This window comes from Engystomops pustulosus, chromosome 1, assembly GCF_040894005.1.
Source record: "Engystomops pustulosus chromosome 1, aEngPut4.maternal, whole genome shotgun sequence".
NCBI lineage: Eukaryota > Metazoa > Chordata > Amphibia > Anura > Leptodactylidae > Engystomops > Engystomops pustulosus.
In genome coordinates this window covers 269,189,322-269,209,279 of record NC_092411.1, presented here as the reverse complement: position 1 = coordinate 269,209,279, position 19,958 = coordinate 269,189,322, and the positions used below count along the sequence as shown (strand labels likewise).

The 19,958-nt window shown below is 44.9% G+C and overlaps 1 protein-coding gene across 1 annotated transcript in view; it reads left to right on the top strand.

The window, feature by feature from the left end:
- ABLIM2 (actin binding LIM protein family member 2) overlaps positions 1-19,526 on the top strand; it is a 94,256-nt gene extending 74,730 nt beyond the window's left edge. The window contains exons 16-21 of the mRNA XM_072126138.1: positions 1,814-1,952; positions 3,292-3,350; positions 4,476-4,530; positions 5,342-5,349; positions 5,542-5,622; positions 15,246-19,526. Coding sequence (XP_071982239.1) covers positions 1,814-1,952; positions 3,292-3,350; positions 4,476-4,530; positions 5,342-5,349; positions 5,542-5,622; positions 15,246-15,359 — 456 coding nt within the window. The 3' untranslated portion in view covers positions 15,360-19,526. The remainder of the gene's footprint in view (positions 1-1,813; positions 1,953-3,291; positions 3,351-4,475; positions 4,531-5,341; positions 5,350-5,541; positions 5,623-15,245) is intronic.
- The last annotated feature ends 432 nt before the right edge of the window (positions 19,527-19,958 follow it).

Genomic DNA, 19,958 nt, shown 5'->3' with positions numbered 1-19,958 from the left:
TTGCTGTACAGGTATAAGTCCCCATCTGATACCCCACTTCCCCTACGTACGGTAGCGGTGTGCTGGCGTAGGGCGCAATCCCTAGTAGAAACGAGCAGCTCTCCCCCTCTCTCGCCTAGGACTCCATTGTGGCTCAATCCGTGGCTTTCTCACTTCCTCTCCCTCCCAGGCTGGACAATGTGGGGGGCGGCGGGGGTGAAATTTGTAGGCCAGCTATTATCTCCGGAAGCAGAATTACTCAGCTTTAACGAGATAAGGGAGAGACATACTGTACCCAATATGGCCAGCTTCCATTACACGCAACTGCGACATGCATTCAAAGCCCAATTCGGCTCCTTCAGCCTGGCAGTGAAATTCTCCAAACTAGAGACTCTGATGAGTACCCCGGATCTCCCTAAGCCGCTCACTCAGTGCTATGCTCTCCTGCAAGAGCAAAAGTCCAGACCGTTTGATAGAGCCTGTGAACGCTGGAGACAGGATATCCCTGACCTGTCGGATGATGACTGGAGGGAGGTCGAACTGTCCTACTTCACATCTGTAGTGAGCGCGAGGGACTTCCTGATCCAATCTAAATTCCTCCATCGAGTATACTTCACCCCTGCTAGATTATTCCGCATGGGAGCAATGCCCAATGACCTTTGCTTTCGCTGTCAGGCTGAAGTCGGATCCTTCCTGCATTGTATCTGGTCCTGCCCTAGGGTTCATGTCTTCTGGTCCGAAGTGCTGGAGTTCCTAAATCTACACTTTGATTTCCCACGCTTACTGTCTCCCTCTGTGTGTCTCCTCGGCATCATAAATGAAGTTGTCAATGGCCACTATGACAAAATTTTCTTTAGGTTCGTCCTATACTACGCCCGAAAAGTGGTGGTGATGACCTGGAAGGACCAGGAGCCCCCTCCATTAAAAAGATGGATACTACTTATTAACAGTGTCATTCCCCACTACCGGTCCCTGTATGTCAACAGGAAGTGTCCCCAGAAGTTTGACCCCATCTGGTCCAGATGGTGCGCGACTCCCCATACTGCCTTATAATCCCATGTGATATATACTCCTCTCCATGATGAAGGAGACTGAGCGTGCTGGTGTGTGTGTGTGTGTGACTGATTGTCTATGTGTCAATAGTTATTTGTGTTGTATCAAGATGTCTGGCTGTAGTATCCTGCTGTTATCTACTGTGTAATATCCCTCAGGTAGTTTTGAAACACAGAAGAACCTGACTGTTACCATGGCTGTTGTATAATAATCCTGTAATGGGGGGAAGGAAATATGTGACAGACAATCTTGTTTTCTGGTTTTGTTTATTATAATTGTATAAAATTTCAAAAAATTGCAAAAATAAATACTTTTAAAAAAAAGACAGTTTGATAAATCTGCCCCCATAGGTCCAAAAGTCAGACAAGATTTAAATCATATGGAGGTGTCTTTCAGGCTTTATTCACAAGAACCAGAACCCATACTGGGCCTGGGTCCTCCCTTTTCAGGACAATTGTAAATTTAATGAGCATTTTTATTCTCCTTTGCTAAATTTGTGAGCATACGTATTTATCTATTATTAGGGGAGTCATCTGTCACTTACAGAATGACCCCCAATCACTCTCCATCCATCATCCATAGTCAGCACTAATGCTGCTTGTCAATAAGCGGAGATGAGTTCCCTTGATCACATTGGCCTATAGCAGCTGCTATTCTTTCGGATAGTTACACCGATGCTCCGGATGTTTTGTCAGTTTCTGATATTGAAGCCAAAATTTACATCAATATCTATGAGTGAATTCATCATTAAATCCTCCTTCTCATTGGCTTGTTGTCGTAGATTAAATCCAGCTGGCTGAACCTTAAAGGAGACATGGATGGTCACAGCCATTCACCGGAGACAGACACAAGATCACTTTGCCTAAATTCTGGAACCTACAGAGATTCTACACAGAGGAACACAGGGGAGTCTTACTCTCGTAAGTTGTCTTATGCTCTTCTAACATGACCTTGTATCCTTGACTTAAGATTTTCTTCCCTCCCTGGTTCAATGGGGCTAAGCATCTAATAGCCATGTGCAGACACATACAAGTGTTATAGTGTATTGTACATTTAAGGCTTGATATTTCCATAATGCTAAAGTATCCCATGTTTTTGTAAGGTGGAAACACAGATTTATTAGAGTTACACTCTATTATAATGTTGTTTTTCATGTAAAAAAGATGACTAAGTTTTGGTTGTCATACCACTTCTAGCCACAGGGTGTGGTGTTTATATTAAGAATGCCCACACACATTTAAAGGAAATCTTACTATTGTATCCACTTACTCGTGTATCCAGGCACCGTGACTGTGCTAATCTCATTATATTTCTAATACATGGCCTCCGTTTTAAAGAAATCAACCGCTTGCACCAGGGTCCACTGGTATGCAAATGAGCTCAGCTAAAAACCACTTTGTGCAAGGGGGTGTTTCTTTTAAATTATGCTAATAAGCCTGAAGGGCTCCTTGAGCAAGTGCTCCTCTGTGCTGCAGCTTCACAGGCTATTACACTATCTCCCCCTACCCTCTGTTCTGTACTTCTCCTTTCACTCTGCCTGATGTAATCTCACTGCAGCAGAGGAAGTTTCAGCACCCAGTGGGAGGGGGGGTAGTGCCCCTGGCACCGTAATAGCCTATAAACCCACAGCACAGAGGGGCTATGGTAACACATTAGCATGATTTTAAAAGTTGATGTTAGAAGAAAGGAGGCCACGGTGCCTGGATCTATGAGTAATGTCGCTGGTTTATCAGGATGGATTTTGATAGTAGATTTTTATTATAAATATGCAAATTAACCTAATGGGCTCCTGGGCTTGTTTTCAGAGCCCCTCTGTACTGTAGCTTTACAAGTTGTTACAATGAGCTTCACAGAACTTCCCTCCCCCTGCACTTCCTCCTGATGCTAGATTACACAGGCAGAGGAAGGAGGGAGAGAGCAAGGGGTAGGGTGAGACATGTTCTGCTCATTGTAACAACCTGGGAGGCTCTGGTAACACCCCAAGAGCCCTTCAGACTCTTTAACATGATTTTAAAGGAAGGGGGCCATGGATAATAAATATAACATGATAACCACAGTCACAGTGTAAGTGATTAAGTGTCCTTGGTTTATCATGATGGATTCGAATAGTACATTTCCTTTAGGGGCCCTTTAATTTAATCAATATAGCACAGTACTCTAAACTGCCACCTACTGGTTAGCATTATAATGAACACATGCTGTACAACATGTTCTTATGTATCAGAGAGATAACCTGGTTCCTTGTATCTTGCTGTATAGGGTTACCTTACTCCAAATCTGCATCCCTTCCTGGATATGGTAAAAACGGACTAAACCGAGTAAGTAAAATAGTAGAACACTCCATGTATTGTTCACACAGTAACGCCTGGTTGGCTAGGTTTATGATTCCTGACACGGCTGTCCTTCCTCTTCCGCATAGACCATGACTGTATTGTGACTATGTATCCGTATAAAACGGGTGGAGAATTTCCATAGGGAGTAGTCATCTCTAGGGTGTTATTCTGTAGCTCAGTTAGCAGAACAGAAACAGATGTAGCAGAGTTCAGATTTGCAATGAAACAAAGTAGAATCTGTTGGTTATACACATCTGCTATCTCTGTCTGTCTGTCTCTGTCTGTCTCCTGGGCACCTGTCCCTAGTAGGGAAAATTAGTAACATAGATGGAAAGTTTTATCCTCCATTCACACAAACACTGTTCCTTTTCACACCGGATTGGCGGATTCTCAGTCGCCAAAAATGTATCACTGTTGACAGGACTGTTCCTTTAGTCATTATTAGTGCTGCATTTCTATAGCTTGTTGGATATATAGGGGCACATTTACTAAGAGTGGTGCAAACAGCACTAAATTCGGCTTGCTTGTGTATAGTGCAGCGTGCGCCAGATTCATGAAAAACGTGCGCCAGAAATAATGAATCTGGCGCTCCCTGCACTGCCCCGGTTCACCAACTTTTTTATGGTGCACCTTTAACATAGGGCGTGAGACAGACTTTGCATTATAAATTTGACGCAGGGTCTGACTGAGCACCGGAACGCCCCTTAATTTGTGTTGCATGGTGGCTAGCGCAGCTGTGCCACAAAATGGTCACGTGTGGCACAAATGTGTTGCAGACACTTCTTAAAGGGGTTTTCCCACAAATCAAAGGATAGGGCCTTCCTTTCTGATCGGTGGGGGTCTTAGTGATGAGCCCCCCCCCCCCCCACAGATCATGAAAACTAGGGGTCCGATGGGGTCCCAGGTACATCAGTCGGACCCCTCGTCAGCTGCGCATGACTGTTCTGCTCCATTCATTTCTACGGAGCTGACTAAAAGAACGTGCATAGTCTGCCACAAAACTAACACAAAGCCCTTCGTAGATGTGCCCCATAATCTGACATTGTGTCTAGATAGGAAACGAATAGTAATAAAACAATTTCTTTACTGATGTTGTATCTGTGTTTCCAGGCTGCCAACTTTGGACAGTACCATATGGATGATGATACCAGCTGGGGCATGAAAGGTACAGCCACTTTATGTTATCTCTATGTATCTAAGGCTTGTCCAAGTTTGAATAGGAGGGAACTTACTCACAGGGGCAGATTTACTTACCCATCCAGTCGCAATCCTGCGGTGCGTTGTTCGACGTGGATTCGGGTCCGCCGCGATTCACTAAGTGTTCCCGGTGCATGTGAGTGCTTGATCTTGCGACACAAAACAATTTTTAAATTCCGCAGTTTGTCCGAATCCGTCGGGTTGTCTGGCGGCCACGCCCCACGATTTCTGTCACGTGCAAGCCGGCGCCAAAATCCTGGGGCAATTTGGGGCAAAACAGAAATATTCGGGAAACCCGACGAAAATGCGGCGTTCGGAGCCTTAGTAAATGAGCCCCACAGTGTTGGTATCACCACCGAGAATGAGTTTGTTTTACTCCCAAACGTACATAGCAGGTGGTAGCACATTGGCGCTGCTGCTCTATTCATCTCTATGTCACCGATTTAGTCAAGTCGACTATGTCCATCAGTGTCATAGATAGTACATAGAAGTGCAGCATGCATGACATAACTATCGCTCCTTATATGGTATAATGCACCCTGTTCTTGCAATGCCTGGAGGTCCCATAATTAGAACCCGCACCGATCAGAAAATTATCTGCATTAATATAATTCTGGAGGTGCTGGGTGTACCCCCACCGTTATGTTACTGATGCTCTATTATTTCCTGAAAACCCCTTTAAACACTGTCACTGTCATCCTAGTAGTTATGTCCATTCTTACAAATAAAACAATAGAGCTCCATTATTCTCCATTAATATTCTTGTGTTCTCTCTACAGAATACAAGGTAAGATGTGAAAGTCCGGAGCACATAGAGGTCACCCAGTCTCCTATCCCGCACAAGGTTATACTGTATATGCTTTTCTTATGACCTTACCCATGTTTGTGACATTATGGATTCAAGTATGTAAAGTCCACCTCACTTTACATCTAAAGCCCCCTAGACACACGTCTGAGTCCTCTCCTCTCTCTGTCCTAGATCTATCCCTATGAGATGCTGATTGTAACAAACCAGGTGCGGGTGAAGCTCCCCAAAGACGTAGACCGGACCAGACTGGAGGTAAATCTGTGCCTATATTGTTTCTATATCTGTAGATTTACTGTAAAGGTTTTTTGGTTTCCACAAATCAATAGCTCTTGGGATGTAAAACAACTTTGCTTATTATCTTTATTACCTATAGGGAGTAGTTTCCTCGCTATAGCCCTCAGATTAACTCATTGCTGCAATGGCTGCCTCCTCTCCATGTGCTAATAAACCCTGGAGTCCAACAGAGAAACAAAGTGTAAACAAACTAAGGGCTCTCATACAACCCCTTTAATGTCCCTTTAATTTTGTAATCAGCAATATTTCCAGCAACAGCTCCACTTTCACTCATTGGTGGTGCCTGGTATTGCATCTCATTTATTTTTTCTTATTCTAGAAATACCAAAACATAAGAATAGTGTTTGACATGTTAAGTGAAAATTGACAAACGTTCAAAGGGGTTTAGGGATTTATGTATATAAATATGTTCTAGTTACCCATGGAAACCAATCAAAACTCTACATGGGCTGTCATGGGCAACTAGAACAGTTCTGCTCTCTGACTCTTCTGATAAATCTCCCCCCAAGTCGAATAGAACCACAGCACAATTTAGAGGGTTTGTTCAGTTTGTGAAACCCTTATACTGTATTATCGAGGGGAGCCTTCTGTAAAGGATGCTCACCCCCCCCCCCCCCCCCTTGACTAAAGTGTAGAAAGTTTACAAATACTTTTTTTCCGGTTTGTAGCTCACAGAACGACAAGCCTATTTCAATCTGAAAGTTGGTATTCCTTTTTTTAATATAACAGAAAAGCTTGTTCCTAGGTGGTATAGAACAAACTAGAAGATAGGGGCATCTCAATTCATAACCCCCCCTGCAACCTCTAAACTTGACTCATCTCGGGCAAACTATGACTCTTCTCTGCTCATTTTCACATGACTTTGGAGGAGTTATTTTAAAAGGTTAATGGATGAGATTTTACATAAAAGAGGGAATTCTAGAAAGGAAATTTCATCCCCTCCCTGAGGGAGTAGTAGTTTAATGGAGTTGAATCTGGTGACAGGTTCCCTTTAAAGTACAATCACTCACATAAGACCTTGTTTGTTCAGATTGGTACATTTCCCTTAAACACTTCAATGTGTTCCTGTCCTGATTACTCAGCAAGCGATTTTTGCTTTCGCAGCCTCATTTCTTTTTTTAAGCTGAGATTATATAAAAGAAGACATCTCGCAAGTAAAGGGAATGTGAGAAAATCTTTTACATCTGGAATTCATGAATGGATATGTTTCATTATACGATAACAGGGGGTGAGGGGGCTTGTTGACAGCAGTCGGCCATGAAGGTTAAAAGCGCCCCTTTAATCAGACCTCATGTTTGGGGACATTTGGTTTGTTTTGGACAGATAAGAGACCCCCTTGGCTGGTCTTCTTAATAAGAAGTGCAGCTACTTGAGATCCCTTAGCTCCACTGATGTTTATTCAGTGCGGGTTTTAATCTACTTGTCTTGGAACAGGTGTGGCCTTGGCTTATGCCGTTCAGAAGAGATCAAAGACCCGAGGATGTCCTGGAGTTCAGAGGGATAAACAATACGACAGCCATGTGTGATGGGAGCGTTAATGCGGGGTATTTATGAGAGACACATCATAATGCTGGACACCTGAGTCAATACACAGTCCAAAGTACGACCAAAAATGGATCAAGGGTGACCTTGGAAAGATGGGACCTTCATGCTGAGCTTCTGCTTATCGTATGACCCACCTGGTGTAGAATTATGTCAGCATCTGTGAAATACCCTGCCAAGGGTGAATGGGCCATAGAGGTAGACATTGGATATTGGAGTAATGGTGGGGTCACATGGGGGCAAAGCAGGCAAAGCCAGAGAATTAAAACTCAAGGATCATTGATCCTATCCCCATTTATGGAGATGGCACAATCCCCTCTCCTCTAGGTGTAGAGGATGCCCCGTGTCTATGGTGATGGTAGAACCTCCTCTCCTCTAGGTGTAGAGCAGGGGTAGGGAACCTATGGCTCGGGAGCCAGATATGGCTCTTTTGTTGGCTGCATCTGGCTCTCAGACAGATCTTTAATAAATAGCGATGCTGTGTGTCTCTTAGACCGATCGCTGGACACAGCGATGTTGCCACTGCCTATGTCCTTTGTACGACCCAGGCGCCATTGCCGCCATCGTCTAAGCCTGAGTCAAAGAGAAGAGCGTGGGAGTCATGAGGAGTTGGCTGCAAGTGAATATTCTTTTTATTTTTTGCTGTGGCTACCTATCTACTGGCAGGCGTGTGCTGTGGCTAGCTGTCTAATGGGAGCGTGTGCTGTGGCTAGCTGTCTAATGGGAGCGTGTGCTGTGGCTAGCTGTCTAATGGGAGCGTGTGCTGTGGCTAGCTGTCTAATGGGAGCGTGTGCTGTGGCTAGCTGTCTAATGGGAGCGTGTGCTGTGGCTACCTGTCTACTTGGGGGCGTGTGCTGTGGCTAGCTGTCTACTTGGGGGCGTGTGCTGTGGCTAGCTGTCTACTTGGGGGCGTGTGCTGTGGCTACCTGTCTACTTGGGGGCATGTGCTGTGGCTACCTGTCTACTTGGGGGCGTGTGCTGTGGCTAGCTGTCTACTTGGGGGCGTGTGCTGTGGCTACCTGTCTACTTGGGGGCATGTGCTGTGGCTACCTGTCTACTTGGGGGCATGTGCTGTGGCTACCTGTCTACTTGGGGGCATGTGCTGGAATAATCCTTTCTACTGGGAGGCATGTGCATATGGTACGGCTCTTACAAAATAACATTTTAAAATATGTGGCGTTCATGGCTCTCTCAACCAAAAAGGTTCCTGACCCCTGGTGTAGAGGATGCTCCCTGTCTATGGTGATGGTAGAGCAGCCTCTCCTCTAGGTGTAGAGGATGCTCCCGATCTATGGTGATGGTAGAACCTCCTCTCCTCTAGGTGTAGAGGATGACCCCTGTCTATGGTGATGGTAGAACCTCCTCTCCTCTAGGTGTAGAGGATGGCCCCTGTCTATGGTGATGGTAGAACAGCCTCTCCTCTAGGTGTAGAGGATGCCCCCTGTCTATGGCGATGGTAGAACCTCCTCTCCTCTAGGTGTAGAGGATGTCCCCTGTCTATGGTGATGGTAGAACCTCCTCCCCTCTAGGAGTAGAGGATTCCCCCTGTCTATGGTGATGGTAGGACCCCCTCTCCTCTAGGAGTAGAGGATTCCCCCTGACTATTGTGGTGGTAGAACCTCCTCTCCTCTAGGTGTAGAGGATGCCCCCTGTCTATGACGATGGTAGAACCTCCTCCCCTCTAGGAGTAGAGGATTCCCCCTGTCTATGGTGATGGTAGGACCCCCTCTCCTCTAGGAGTAGAGGATTCCCCCTGACTATTGTGGTGGTAGAACCTCCTCTCCTCTAGGTGTAGAGGATGCCCCCTGTCTATGGTGATGGTAGAACCACCTCTCTTCTAGGTGTAGAGGATGCCACCTGTCTACGGTGATGGTAGAACCGCCTCTCCTCTAGGTGTAGAGGATGCCCCCTGTCTATGGTGATGGTAGAACCGCCTCTCCTCTAGGTGTAGAGGATGCCCCCTGTCTATGGTGATGGTAGAACCACCTCTCCTCTAGGTGTAGAGGATGTCCCCTGTCTATGGTGATGGTAGAACCACCTCTCCTCTAGGTGTAGAGGATGCCCCCTGTCTATGGTGATGGTAGAACCACCTCTCCTCTAGACATAGAGAATGCCCCTGTCTATGGTGATGGTAGAGCTGCCTCTCCTCTAGGTGTAGAGGATGCCCCCTGTCCATGGTGATGGTAGAACCACCTCTCCTCTAAGGTGTAGAGGATGCCCCCTGTCTATGGTGATGGTAGAACCACCTCTCCTCTAGACATAGAGAATGCCCCTGTCTATGGTGATGGTAGAGCTGCCTCTCCTCTAGGTGTAGAGGATGCCCCCTGTCCATGGTGATGGTAGAACCACCTCTCCTCTAAGGTGTAGAGGATGTCCCCTGTCTATGGCGATGGTAGAACCGCCTCTACTCTAGGTGTAGAGGATGCCCGCTGTCTATGGTGATGGTAGAACAACCTCTCCTCTAGGCATAGAGGATGTCCTCTGTCTATGGCGATGGTAGAACCGCCTCTCCTCTAGTTGTAGAGGATGCCCCCTGTCTATGGTGATGGTAGAACCACCTCTCCTCTAGGCATAGAGGATGTCCTCTGTCTATGACGATGGTAGAACCACCTCTCCTATAGGTGTAGAGGATGTCCCCTGTCTCTGGTGATGGTAGAACTGCCTCTCCTCTAGGTGTAGAGGATGCCCCTTGTCTATGGTGGTGGTAGAATCGCCTCTCCTCTAGGTGTAGAGGATGCCCCCTCTTTATGGTGATGGTAGAGCCACTACTCCTCTAAGGTGTAGAGGATGCCTCCTGTCTATGGTGATGGTAGAACCTCGTCTCCTCTAGGTGTAGAGGATGCCCCCTCTTTATTATGATGGTAGAGCCACCTCTCCTCTATGTGTTGAGGATGCCCCCTGTCTATGGTGATGGTAGAACCACCTCTCCTCTAGGTGTAGAGGATGCCCCCTGGCTATGGTGATGGTAGAACCACCTCTCCTCTAGACATAGAGGATGCTCCCTCTCTATGGCGATGGTAAAACTGCCTCTCCTCTAGGTGTAGAGGATGCCCCCTCTCTATTATGATGGTAGAGCCACCTCTCCTCTAGGTGTAGAGGATGCCCCCTGTCTATGGTGATGGTAGAACTGCCTCTTCTCTAGGTGTAGAGGATACCCCCTCTCTATGGTGATGGTAGCACCGCCTCTCCTCTGGGTGTAGAGGATGCCCCTGTCTATGGTGATGGTAGAACTGCCTCTCCTCTAGGTGTGGAGGATGCCCCCTGTCTATGGTGATGGTAGAACCTCCTCTCCTCTAGGTGTAGAGGACCCCCCCTGTCTATGGTGATGGTAGAAGCTCCTCACCTCTAGGTGTAGAGGATGCCCCCTGTTTATGGTGATGGTAGAACCGCCTCTCCTCTGGGTATAGAGGATGCCCCTGTCTATGGTGATGGTAGAACTGCCTCTCCTCTAGGTGTAGAGGATGCCCCCTGTCTATGGTGATGGCAGCACCGCCTCTCCTCTAGGTGTGGAGGATGCCCCCTGTCTATGGTGATGGTAGAACCACCTCTGCTCTAGACATAGAGGATGCCCCCTGTCTATGGTGATGGTAGCACCGCCTCTCCTCTAGGTGTAGAGGATGCCCCCTGTCTATGGCGATGGTAGAACTTCCTCTCGTCTAGGTGTAGAGGATGCCCTCTCTCTATTATGATGGTAGAACAGCCTCTCCTCTAGGTGTAGAGGATGCCCCCTGTCTATGGTGATGGTAGAACTGCCTCTCCTCTTGGTGTAGAGGATTCCCCCTGTCTATGGTGATGGTAGCTCCGCCTCTCCTCTGGGTGTAGAGGATGCCCCTGTCTATGGTGATGGTAGAACTGCCTCTCCTTTAGGTGTAGAGGATGCCCCCTGTCTATGGTGATGGTAGAACCTCCTCTTCTCTAGGTGTAGAGGATGCCCCCTCTCTATGGTGATGGTAGAACTGCCTCTCCTCTAGGTGTGTAGGATGCCCCCTGTCTATGGTGATGGTAGAACCTCCTCTCCTCTAGGTGTAGAGGACCCCCCCCCCCTGTCTATGGTGATGGTAGAACCGCCTCTCCTCTAGGTGTAGAGGATGCCTCCTGTCTATGGTGATGGTAGAACTGCCTCTCCTCTGGGTGAAGAGGATGCCCCCTGTCTATGGTGATGGTAGATTTGCTTCTCCTCTAGGCGTAGAGGATGCCCCCTGTCTATGGTGATGGTAGAACTGCCTCTCCTCTAGGTGTAGAGGATACCCCCTCTCTATGGTGATGGTAGCACCGCCTCTCCTCTGGGTGTAGAGGATGCCCCTGTCTATGGTGATGGTAGAACTGCCTCTCCTCTAGGTGTGGAGGATGCCCCCTGTCTATGGTGATGGTAGAACCTCCTCTCCCCTAGGTGTAGAAGATGCCCCCAGGTCTATGGTAATGGTAGAACTGCTTCTCATCTAGGTGTCGAGAATGTCCCTTGTTTATGCCGATAGTAGAACCGCCTCTCCTCTCGGACCCCCTCGAACTTATGGCTAAAGTGGATTGGACCCTTGGATATAGTACAGTCTAGAACGTGTCCCTTGGACCCAAAAAGTTGTATACCTGCTCTAAGATGTAGATTGGAAAACCAGTGCCTGTAGTAGTAGAAGCAAATTCTGACTATTTTTGTATATATTAGCATGGTCTTTTTTGCTATCCATTGTGGGAAAACTTTACAAGTCTCAGATATTTTATCTCCTGACATTCAGAATATTGGTGCAGTCTACAAGTAACTGTTTAACGAGAAAAGCGGGGAGGTCTCGAAACGCGTGTCTGCTCCCGAGGATGGCCGATTCGCTCCACGGGTTCCTATCACTAATAATGACTACTCTTCATCTAGGGACCAGGATACCCTGGAGAGAGACATCTTACATTTACCACAGTCCTAATTACTTTCCTGATTAAATTCCTTGATTCAGAATTGACCTAAACTCTCTTCATTTCACAGGATACAAGGAAAATTTGCCAAAGTTTTGTTTTAAAGGAAATAAAGACCATACGATGTGGTTACTTTTGCAAGTATGATCTCACCGCAGCAGCATTCCCCACATATTAATAGGTTTTACATGTTGAGTGAGTTTTCCATACAGTACTTGTTCTGGGTTACATTGCCAGTAAGGAGCGTCCAAATCCTCCCACGCGTTTTCAGGACACAATATCCACGAGCAAGTCTCTGGTTATATTATTGTGATGATCGGCCATCTTACATGTTGTATGTTTAGTCTAACAAGATAATGGGGCGGTATGATAAATTCTGACCTGTCCTGTTCCTAGAATTATTCCAGATTCCATAAAATTTGTGGATCCATATTAATGGGTTGGTTTAGATACATTATTAATAGAGATGAGCGAGCACTAAAATGCTCGGGTGCTCGTTATTCGAGACGAACTTTTCCAGATGCTCGAGTGCTCGTCTCGAATAACGAGCCCCATTGAAGTCAATGGGAGACCCGAGCATTTTTTTAATAAAACTGAACAGTAAAAGAACAGTGCAAAAAAAAAAATTCCAGGTGTTTGCAGATGTTTTACTTGTAAGAACACATTGAAATAACACTATTCTTCACTTTCCAGGTGTTCGCGCGTGTCTCCCGCTAAGTTAGGAGATGTGCACGAACATCTGGAATGTGAAGAATATTGTTCTTTCAATGTGTTCTGCACTTAAATGGTCCTGTATTCACAGTTTTTAATGTTTTAATTCTATTCTTCACATTGCAGGTGTGCGCGCGTGTCTCCCGATAGGTTCGGAGATACGCGCGCACAGCTGCAAAGTGAAGAATAGTGTTATATCAATGTGTTCTGCCCTTAAATGTTCGTGTTTTCACTGTTTTTAATGTTTTAATTCTATTCTTCACATTGCAGGTGTGCGCGCGTGTCTCCCGATAGGTTCGGAGATACGCGCGCACAGCTGCAAAGTGAAGAATAGAATTAAAACATTAAAAACAGTGAATACAGGACCATTTAAGTGCAGAACACATTGAAAGAACACTATTCTTCACATTCCAGATGTTCGTGCACATCTCCTAACTTAGCGGGAGACACGCGCGAACACCTGCAAAGTGAAGAATAGTGTTATTTCAATGTGTTCTTACAAGTAAAACATCAGGAAACATGTGTAATATTTTTTTTTTACAATAAAAATACTTTTATTCAATTTAATTGATTAATTTACTGCTCGATCTCGAGCCGGCGAGATACTCGTCCGAGTAACGAGCCGGTCCGAGTATGCTAATACTCGACCGAGCAGTATACTCGGACGAGTATACTCGCTCATCTCTAATTATTAACACCACAGAAACTAATGAGTTCTGCCATAGTGCACCTATTAGTACCAGACTTGTGTACTTTCCACTCAACCAATACCAACTACAGTGTCCATCATATATACCGCTATATTACCCACGTGTGTACTAATTACAGTATGACGATCAATGACCCTCGGATAGCCATGCCACAGTGGGGGTCATTTACTAAGGGCCCGATTCGCGTTTTCCCGACGTGTTACCCGAATATTTCCGATTTGCGCCGATTTCCCCTGTATTGCCCCGGGATTTTGGAGCACGCGATCAAATTGTGGCGCATCGGCGGCGGCATGCACGCGACGGAAATCGGGGGCGTGGCCGAGCGAAAACCCGACGGATTCGGAAAAACCGCTGCATTTAAAAAAAGAAATGTGTCGCTTGGGACGCGCTTACCTTCACTTGGTCCAGCCCGGTGAACTCGAGTGCGTTCAGATGCTTTTCAGCGCAGCAGCGCCACCTGGTGGACGGCGGAGGAACTACCTTGATGAATCCCGGCCGGACCCGAATCCAGCGCAGAGAACGCGCCGCTGGATCGCGAACGGACCGGGTAAGTAAATCTGCCCCAGTATCTTTTCATCTGCTTCCATCTCCAATGATTATCTTGTATTAAATGCAGTCACAAGTGAGGAGCCACTAGAGGGCGCTGTGATGTAGCTAATCACTCTTATACTGATCTCCGTGATCGCTGCACAATAGTGATGGCAATGTTGCCTCTTTTTAGTCAAGCTCGATCAATTTGCTCAACAAACTAAAAAAATAAAACTGGATCGTCTAGCTTTTGAATGCCTCAGTATGAAATTTTAGTATAAGGCGTCACGTTAAAGTAGGTTACGTCTCTCCACGCCACATTTTAATAGGATAAATATGAACCCTGGTCCCTTTATTAGAGGATTACCTGCACAAAATACTCACCAATACTACTGTCTCACCATACTGTTGGTCGAGAATGGGCATGGATCGAAGAGTTCATCTAAGAGCCAACGTGCCGACTCCTAACTGAATGCCAACAGTTACCATCAGGGTTGAATCCTTTTACAACCTTGGAGTTTGTTATCAATTTTCCTGTAGTGCCCCCACAGGAAGAATAAAGTATTACACATTGCTTTTTTTTAACCACTAAGACATTGTTGGTTAGAAGCCGACTCCTATGCTGTCTTCTCTATTAATGGTCGCCTTGATCCCGACAGTTAACGTAAGGTTTAAGTCCTATTACAACGTGGCAGTTTGTGTTCAATTTTCCTGCAGTGCCCCCACAGGAGACATGAAGTATGACACATTTCTGATTTCAACCAGTAGGACATTGTTTGTCCTCCAGAGTGAGATGCACTTTTTGTAGTTGATCATAATAATAATTCTTTATTTATATAGCACCTACAGATTACACAGTGCTGCACAAAGAATGACAAATCAGTCCCTGTCCCCAATGGGGCTGACAATCTAAACAACCTACCAGTATGTTTTGGAGTGTGGGAAGAAACCCCAGGACTCGGAGGAAACCCATGCAAAAACGGAGAGAACATACAAACTCTTTTGCAGATGTTGACCTGGGTGGGACTTGAACCCAGGACCCCAGCGCTGCAAGGCTGTAGTGCTAGCCACCGTGTTGCCGAATCACTTTTAACATTTTTTTTTGGGAATGGGGCTGAATATTGAATCACACTCAATTATGTTCATCCCTAACCAGACTCTTTATTTCTTCTATTTCATGTAACAACGAAGAGACACCTGTCGTTAGAGGAGTTCCAACACGTCTTTGGGATGACCATCGAGGAATTTGATCGCTTGGCGTTATGGAAGAGGAATGACATGAAGAAGAAGGCGCTGCTTTTCTAACCTGAACTGCCATCAGTAGTGTTACCGACTCTTCTCCTTGAAGAGCGAGGCAAGACGGTTCCTTGGGGCCAGAGAGTACTCTCATCATCCTCTAACATGTCAATGTCTGCCAATGTTGCTCTATTTACAATATTTTTAGCTGCCCTGAAACATTGTAACGCCGACTGCTGTATGTCAGAGGTACAACAGTATGTATAGCCCATGTATCTATAACTCTCATCAAAACCAAGTGACGCAGAGGCCAAAGACTGGCATGTAAGCCATGTTTGCATTCATTTCTATGTGGCGTATTAAGGAGATGAGAGCTTGACTAACCTGATAACATATCTTTTCATGTATTCCAAGATAAGCCTGTGCTTGCTACACCCACGTATTCACTAAGACTGGCATATTACGTTATTCTACTACCCAGGTTTCTTATAGAAGCTATCTCAGGCATCTTCACAGCCATAATTATTTATTTTATATGCTACGTGGCTTGGAAATCTGCTCAGTTATATCATTTTGACTGCTTATTTACTGTCAGATGTTTCACACAACCAGGTCTAATGTAAAACCTTCACCATGTATCAGCTCATCCATGGTTCAGTATTAGATCAGATGATGCATCATTCAAAACAGTCATCTGATCCTGGTGGGTGGGGCTTAGTAGGTGCGTGACTTTGCAAGAGACGGAAAAGGGAGGAGCTATGTATTGTCGGGAAAATTAAAAGAAAGAATTTTTTGAGTTTTTTGAGATCTTGGCTTATAGCAATTACATTAACTTTTTTGTACTCACGGCCACACACAATAAATATTGGGTTCAAAATTTATAAAACAAAAACCAGTTGTAAAAAAATTGCCGAACTTTGAAGTTTACAGAGACTTAGATAGTGTAGGGACAATAACCAGCTCTTCTTCCTGGGAAAAGTTTGCAAATTTGCTCTTCTTCAGATCTATTTAGTGCAATCTATTGGCAAGAGAATCAACTTCTGCCAATGAATCGAACTAGAATATTTTTGGATTCGATTAAGACAAAGGGGCAGATTTACTTACCCGGTCCATCCGCGATCTAGCAGTGCGTTCTCTGCGGAGGATTCGGGTTCTGCCAGGATTCAAGGTAGTTCCTCCGACGTCCACCAGGTGTCGCTGCTGCGCTGAAGTCCATTGGGGCTGTGTGCAGGTAAGCACGTGTCAAGCGTCACTTTTTTTTTTTTAAATGCGGCGGTTTTTCCGAATCCGTCGGGTTTTCGTACGGCCACGCCCCCCGATTTCCGTTGCGTGCATGCCGGTGCCGATGTGCCACAATCCGATCGCATGCGCCAAAATCCCGGGGCAATTCAGGGAAAATCTGCGCAAAACTGAAAAATTCGGGTAACCCGCTGTAAAACAGTGATTCAGGCCCTTAGTAAATGACCCCCAAAATGTTATTTCTCCAAATGTCTTAGGATATTGGCCTTTATTCCCCTCATCCTTCCTTTTCAGGCCATGTCAGAGAGCTGGTGACGTTATCTGGCTCTTTGCAATTTCCATGCATGTACGGCCAGCTCTTCATTGTGCAGCTGATTGCTCCACAGCGCAGCGCGGGAATTGCTGCGAGACGGGTAACATCACTGCCTCTGCCGAGTCGGAGGATGTAAGGGAATAAAGGTCACTGGGGGCGTGTATTAGTGTGAGCCGACACTTCCCAGAGGGGCTCTTGTGACACCCCCCCAGAGCCGCTCAGGCTTATTAGTTAAATGTAATTATAATTATTATAGTTAATTTTTACAAAAACAAAGCCATAAAAAGCATAAGTAAAAGCAGATGCTGGCAGAGGGTGCCCACTTGTAAATGACGATGCTTTATATTAGTTAATCCTGCTGGTAGTTTCCCTTTCCATTTTTTCTTTAAAGGACATATACAATTAGATTTACTGATGGAAGACTGCCGAAACTTACATGATCGCTATATCTGCCATAGGATGGCACTGTCTTTGTTATGTCAAGGAATGGCAATATCTAAAGAAGACATTGTAAAATGGAAATGAGCTGGACATAGGCCAAAGCTCCTATTGGCTCCACCATCTGATAATACCTGCACACCCCCACCCACTGTGTTCATTTTAACCTGGTCCTGTCCAGCGATCTTCACATCACTCCTCCAGCACATTTCCATATTTTTAGAATGTCTTGTTTAGAGGAATCCAGCTGTTCCCAGACATAAGAAAAATGGTGCCATCCCCTGGTAAACGATCTTGTAAGTTTGGGCAGTCTACCATCAGTAACTCTGATGGTAGATGTCCATTGAGGTTAGGTTTAATGTAAGAGTTAGGGCCTGGTATAATGTTGAGAAGTCCTGTTCTAGATCTTCTAGTGGTACAGTGGGATGAGAACAGTACAACTGGCTATAGAATTATATAATAAGCTTTCAGGTGAAGATGGAGATGTACTGGAGAGGTCTGCTCCTCCATTCGGATCCTTGGTTGGGCCTGTCTGTAGTAAGCTTTCAGGTGAAGATGGAGATGTACCGGAGAGGTCTGCTCCTCTTCTCAGATCCTTGGTTGTGCCTGTCTGTAGTAAGCTTTCAGGTGAAGATGGAGATGTACCAGAGCGATCTGCTCCTCTTCTTGGATCCTTGGCTGGGCCCATCTGTAGTAAGCTTTCAAGTGAAGATGGAGATGTACTGGAGAGGTCTGCTCCTCTCCTTGGATCCTTGGTTGTGCCGATCTGTAGTAAGCTTTCAGGTGAAGATGGAGATGTACCGGAGAGGTCTGCTCCTCTCCTTGGATCCTTGGTTGTGCCGATCTGTAGTAAGCTTTCAGGTGAAGATGGAGATGTACTGGAGAGGTCTGCTCCTCTCCTTGGATCCTTGGTTGTGCCGATCTGTAGTAAGCTTTCAGGTGAAGATGGAGATGTACCGGAGAGGTCTGCTCCTCTCCTCGGATCCTTGGTTGGGCCCATCAGTAGTAAGCTTTCAGGTGAAGATGGAGATGTACCGGAGTGCTCCTTGTCTCATGTTGCTTATGAATCCTTCTTGGAAGCTTATATAGAGAAATGATGTAAGGCTTAAGGTTTTTGATGAAACAGAGATATTATTTTTACGCAAAGAGTATCGACCACTAAGTTCCAAGGAGGATTCACAAGCAACATGAGACAAGCAGCGCTCTGGTACATCTCCATCTTCACCTTAAATCTTACTACAGACGGGCCCGATCAAGGATCCAAGGAGAGGAGCAGAACTTTAGTTGCAACAACCCTCCATCACACATACTCATTATAGTAGCTATGCCCTCAGGTGAGCAGTATTATTTTTGGACACATAATTGCCTATAGCAACAGTGTTACTCTATGAGCGCCTTTTCCCTGCTTTCCTCCTAGCCATCTAGATTGTGTGAGACACAGTTATGAATGCATTTCTTCAATATATCCTCTAGGGGGAGGTATATTTCTTGTATAAATCGGCTCCATTAAACCTAAGTCAGAGGATCTTCTGTTAGTTGTACAGAAATTGTCTTTAGCTATATGGTTGTCTGGGAAAGTTATTGTGCATCTTTGTGAATCTAGGAGCATATACGTTGCTCATAGGAACGAGAAACTGGCATCTATAAACATTATCTGATGGATGATGGATAATTTATAAATAATTTTAAAGCTGAAGGGAGAGTTTATCATTAAATTCATCTTTAAATTTATCAAATTATAGTATGAAGTTATATTTTATCATAGTGTAAACCTAAAATTCTGTATGCTTTCTACCCGTCCCATAGGCTGTGTCTCATTCACTGCAATAAAGTTGAGATGCAATACCAGACACGACCCATGGACAGGTGTGGCGCTGTTTGTTATGTTTTTCTATGGTATAAGGCCTTCAAGTAAAACTGCTGCTCTACTGCAGCTTCATAGGTAGAAACATGGTGCAACAATTGCCAAATTTATTAAAATGGCCATCATAGAGCTTAATATTAGATTCATAGAAAAACCAATGCCTAAAGCTGAAAGTAGTATAGCACAGTCCCTAATTTTCTCGTATCTCGTATAAAATTATATCATGGTCAGGTTATAACGTGACCATAGTTAAGCAGCCTCGACAATCCAAAATAATGTAAAAGTAACCAGTGCCATAAGACAGTATTATATATTGTTACGAGGAAGCTGCATCACTATTCTATAATATAATATATAATATTTATATCCAACAAATAGTCTAGAAAAATAAGTATATAAATCTTAATATATAAAATAAATGAATATATACGAATATATACATTCTATATATATAGAACTATACATAATAATTACACTTTATTGGTTAATATATATCATGGTTCAAAGTAAACTAATTTTAAAATAAAATATAGGAAAATATGTAAACAATTTATTATTTTATTTGTATTATTATTCTTTTTAATAATCATTCATATAAAGGCATAAAACTGTCCTCCGGTCGTCGCTGAATAAATCTTATAAGCTAACAAAACTCTATGCAGCTGTTTAGAATCGAATGACAGCACAAGATGTAGATAAACTGCATTTATGTGACGTCTATAGGACACACATACAGTACAGTGTGCTCATATGATGTCTATAGGATACACATACAGTACAATGCGTTCATATGACCTCTATAGGACACACATAC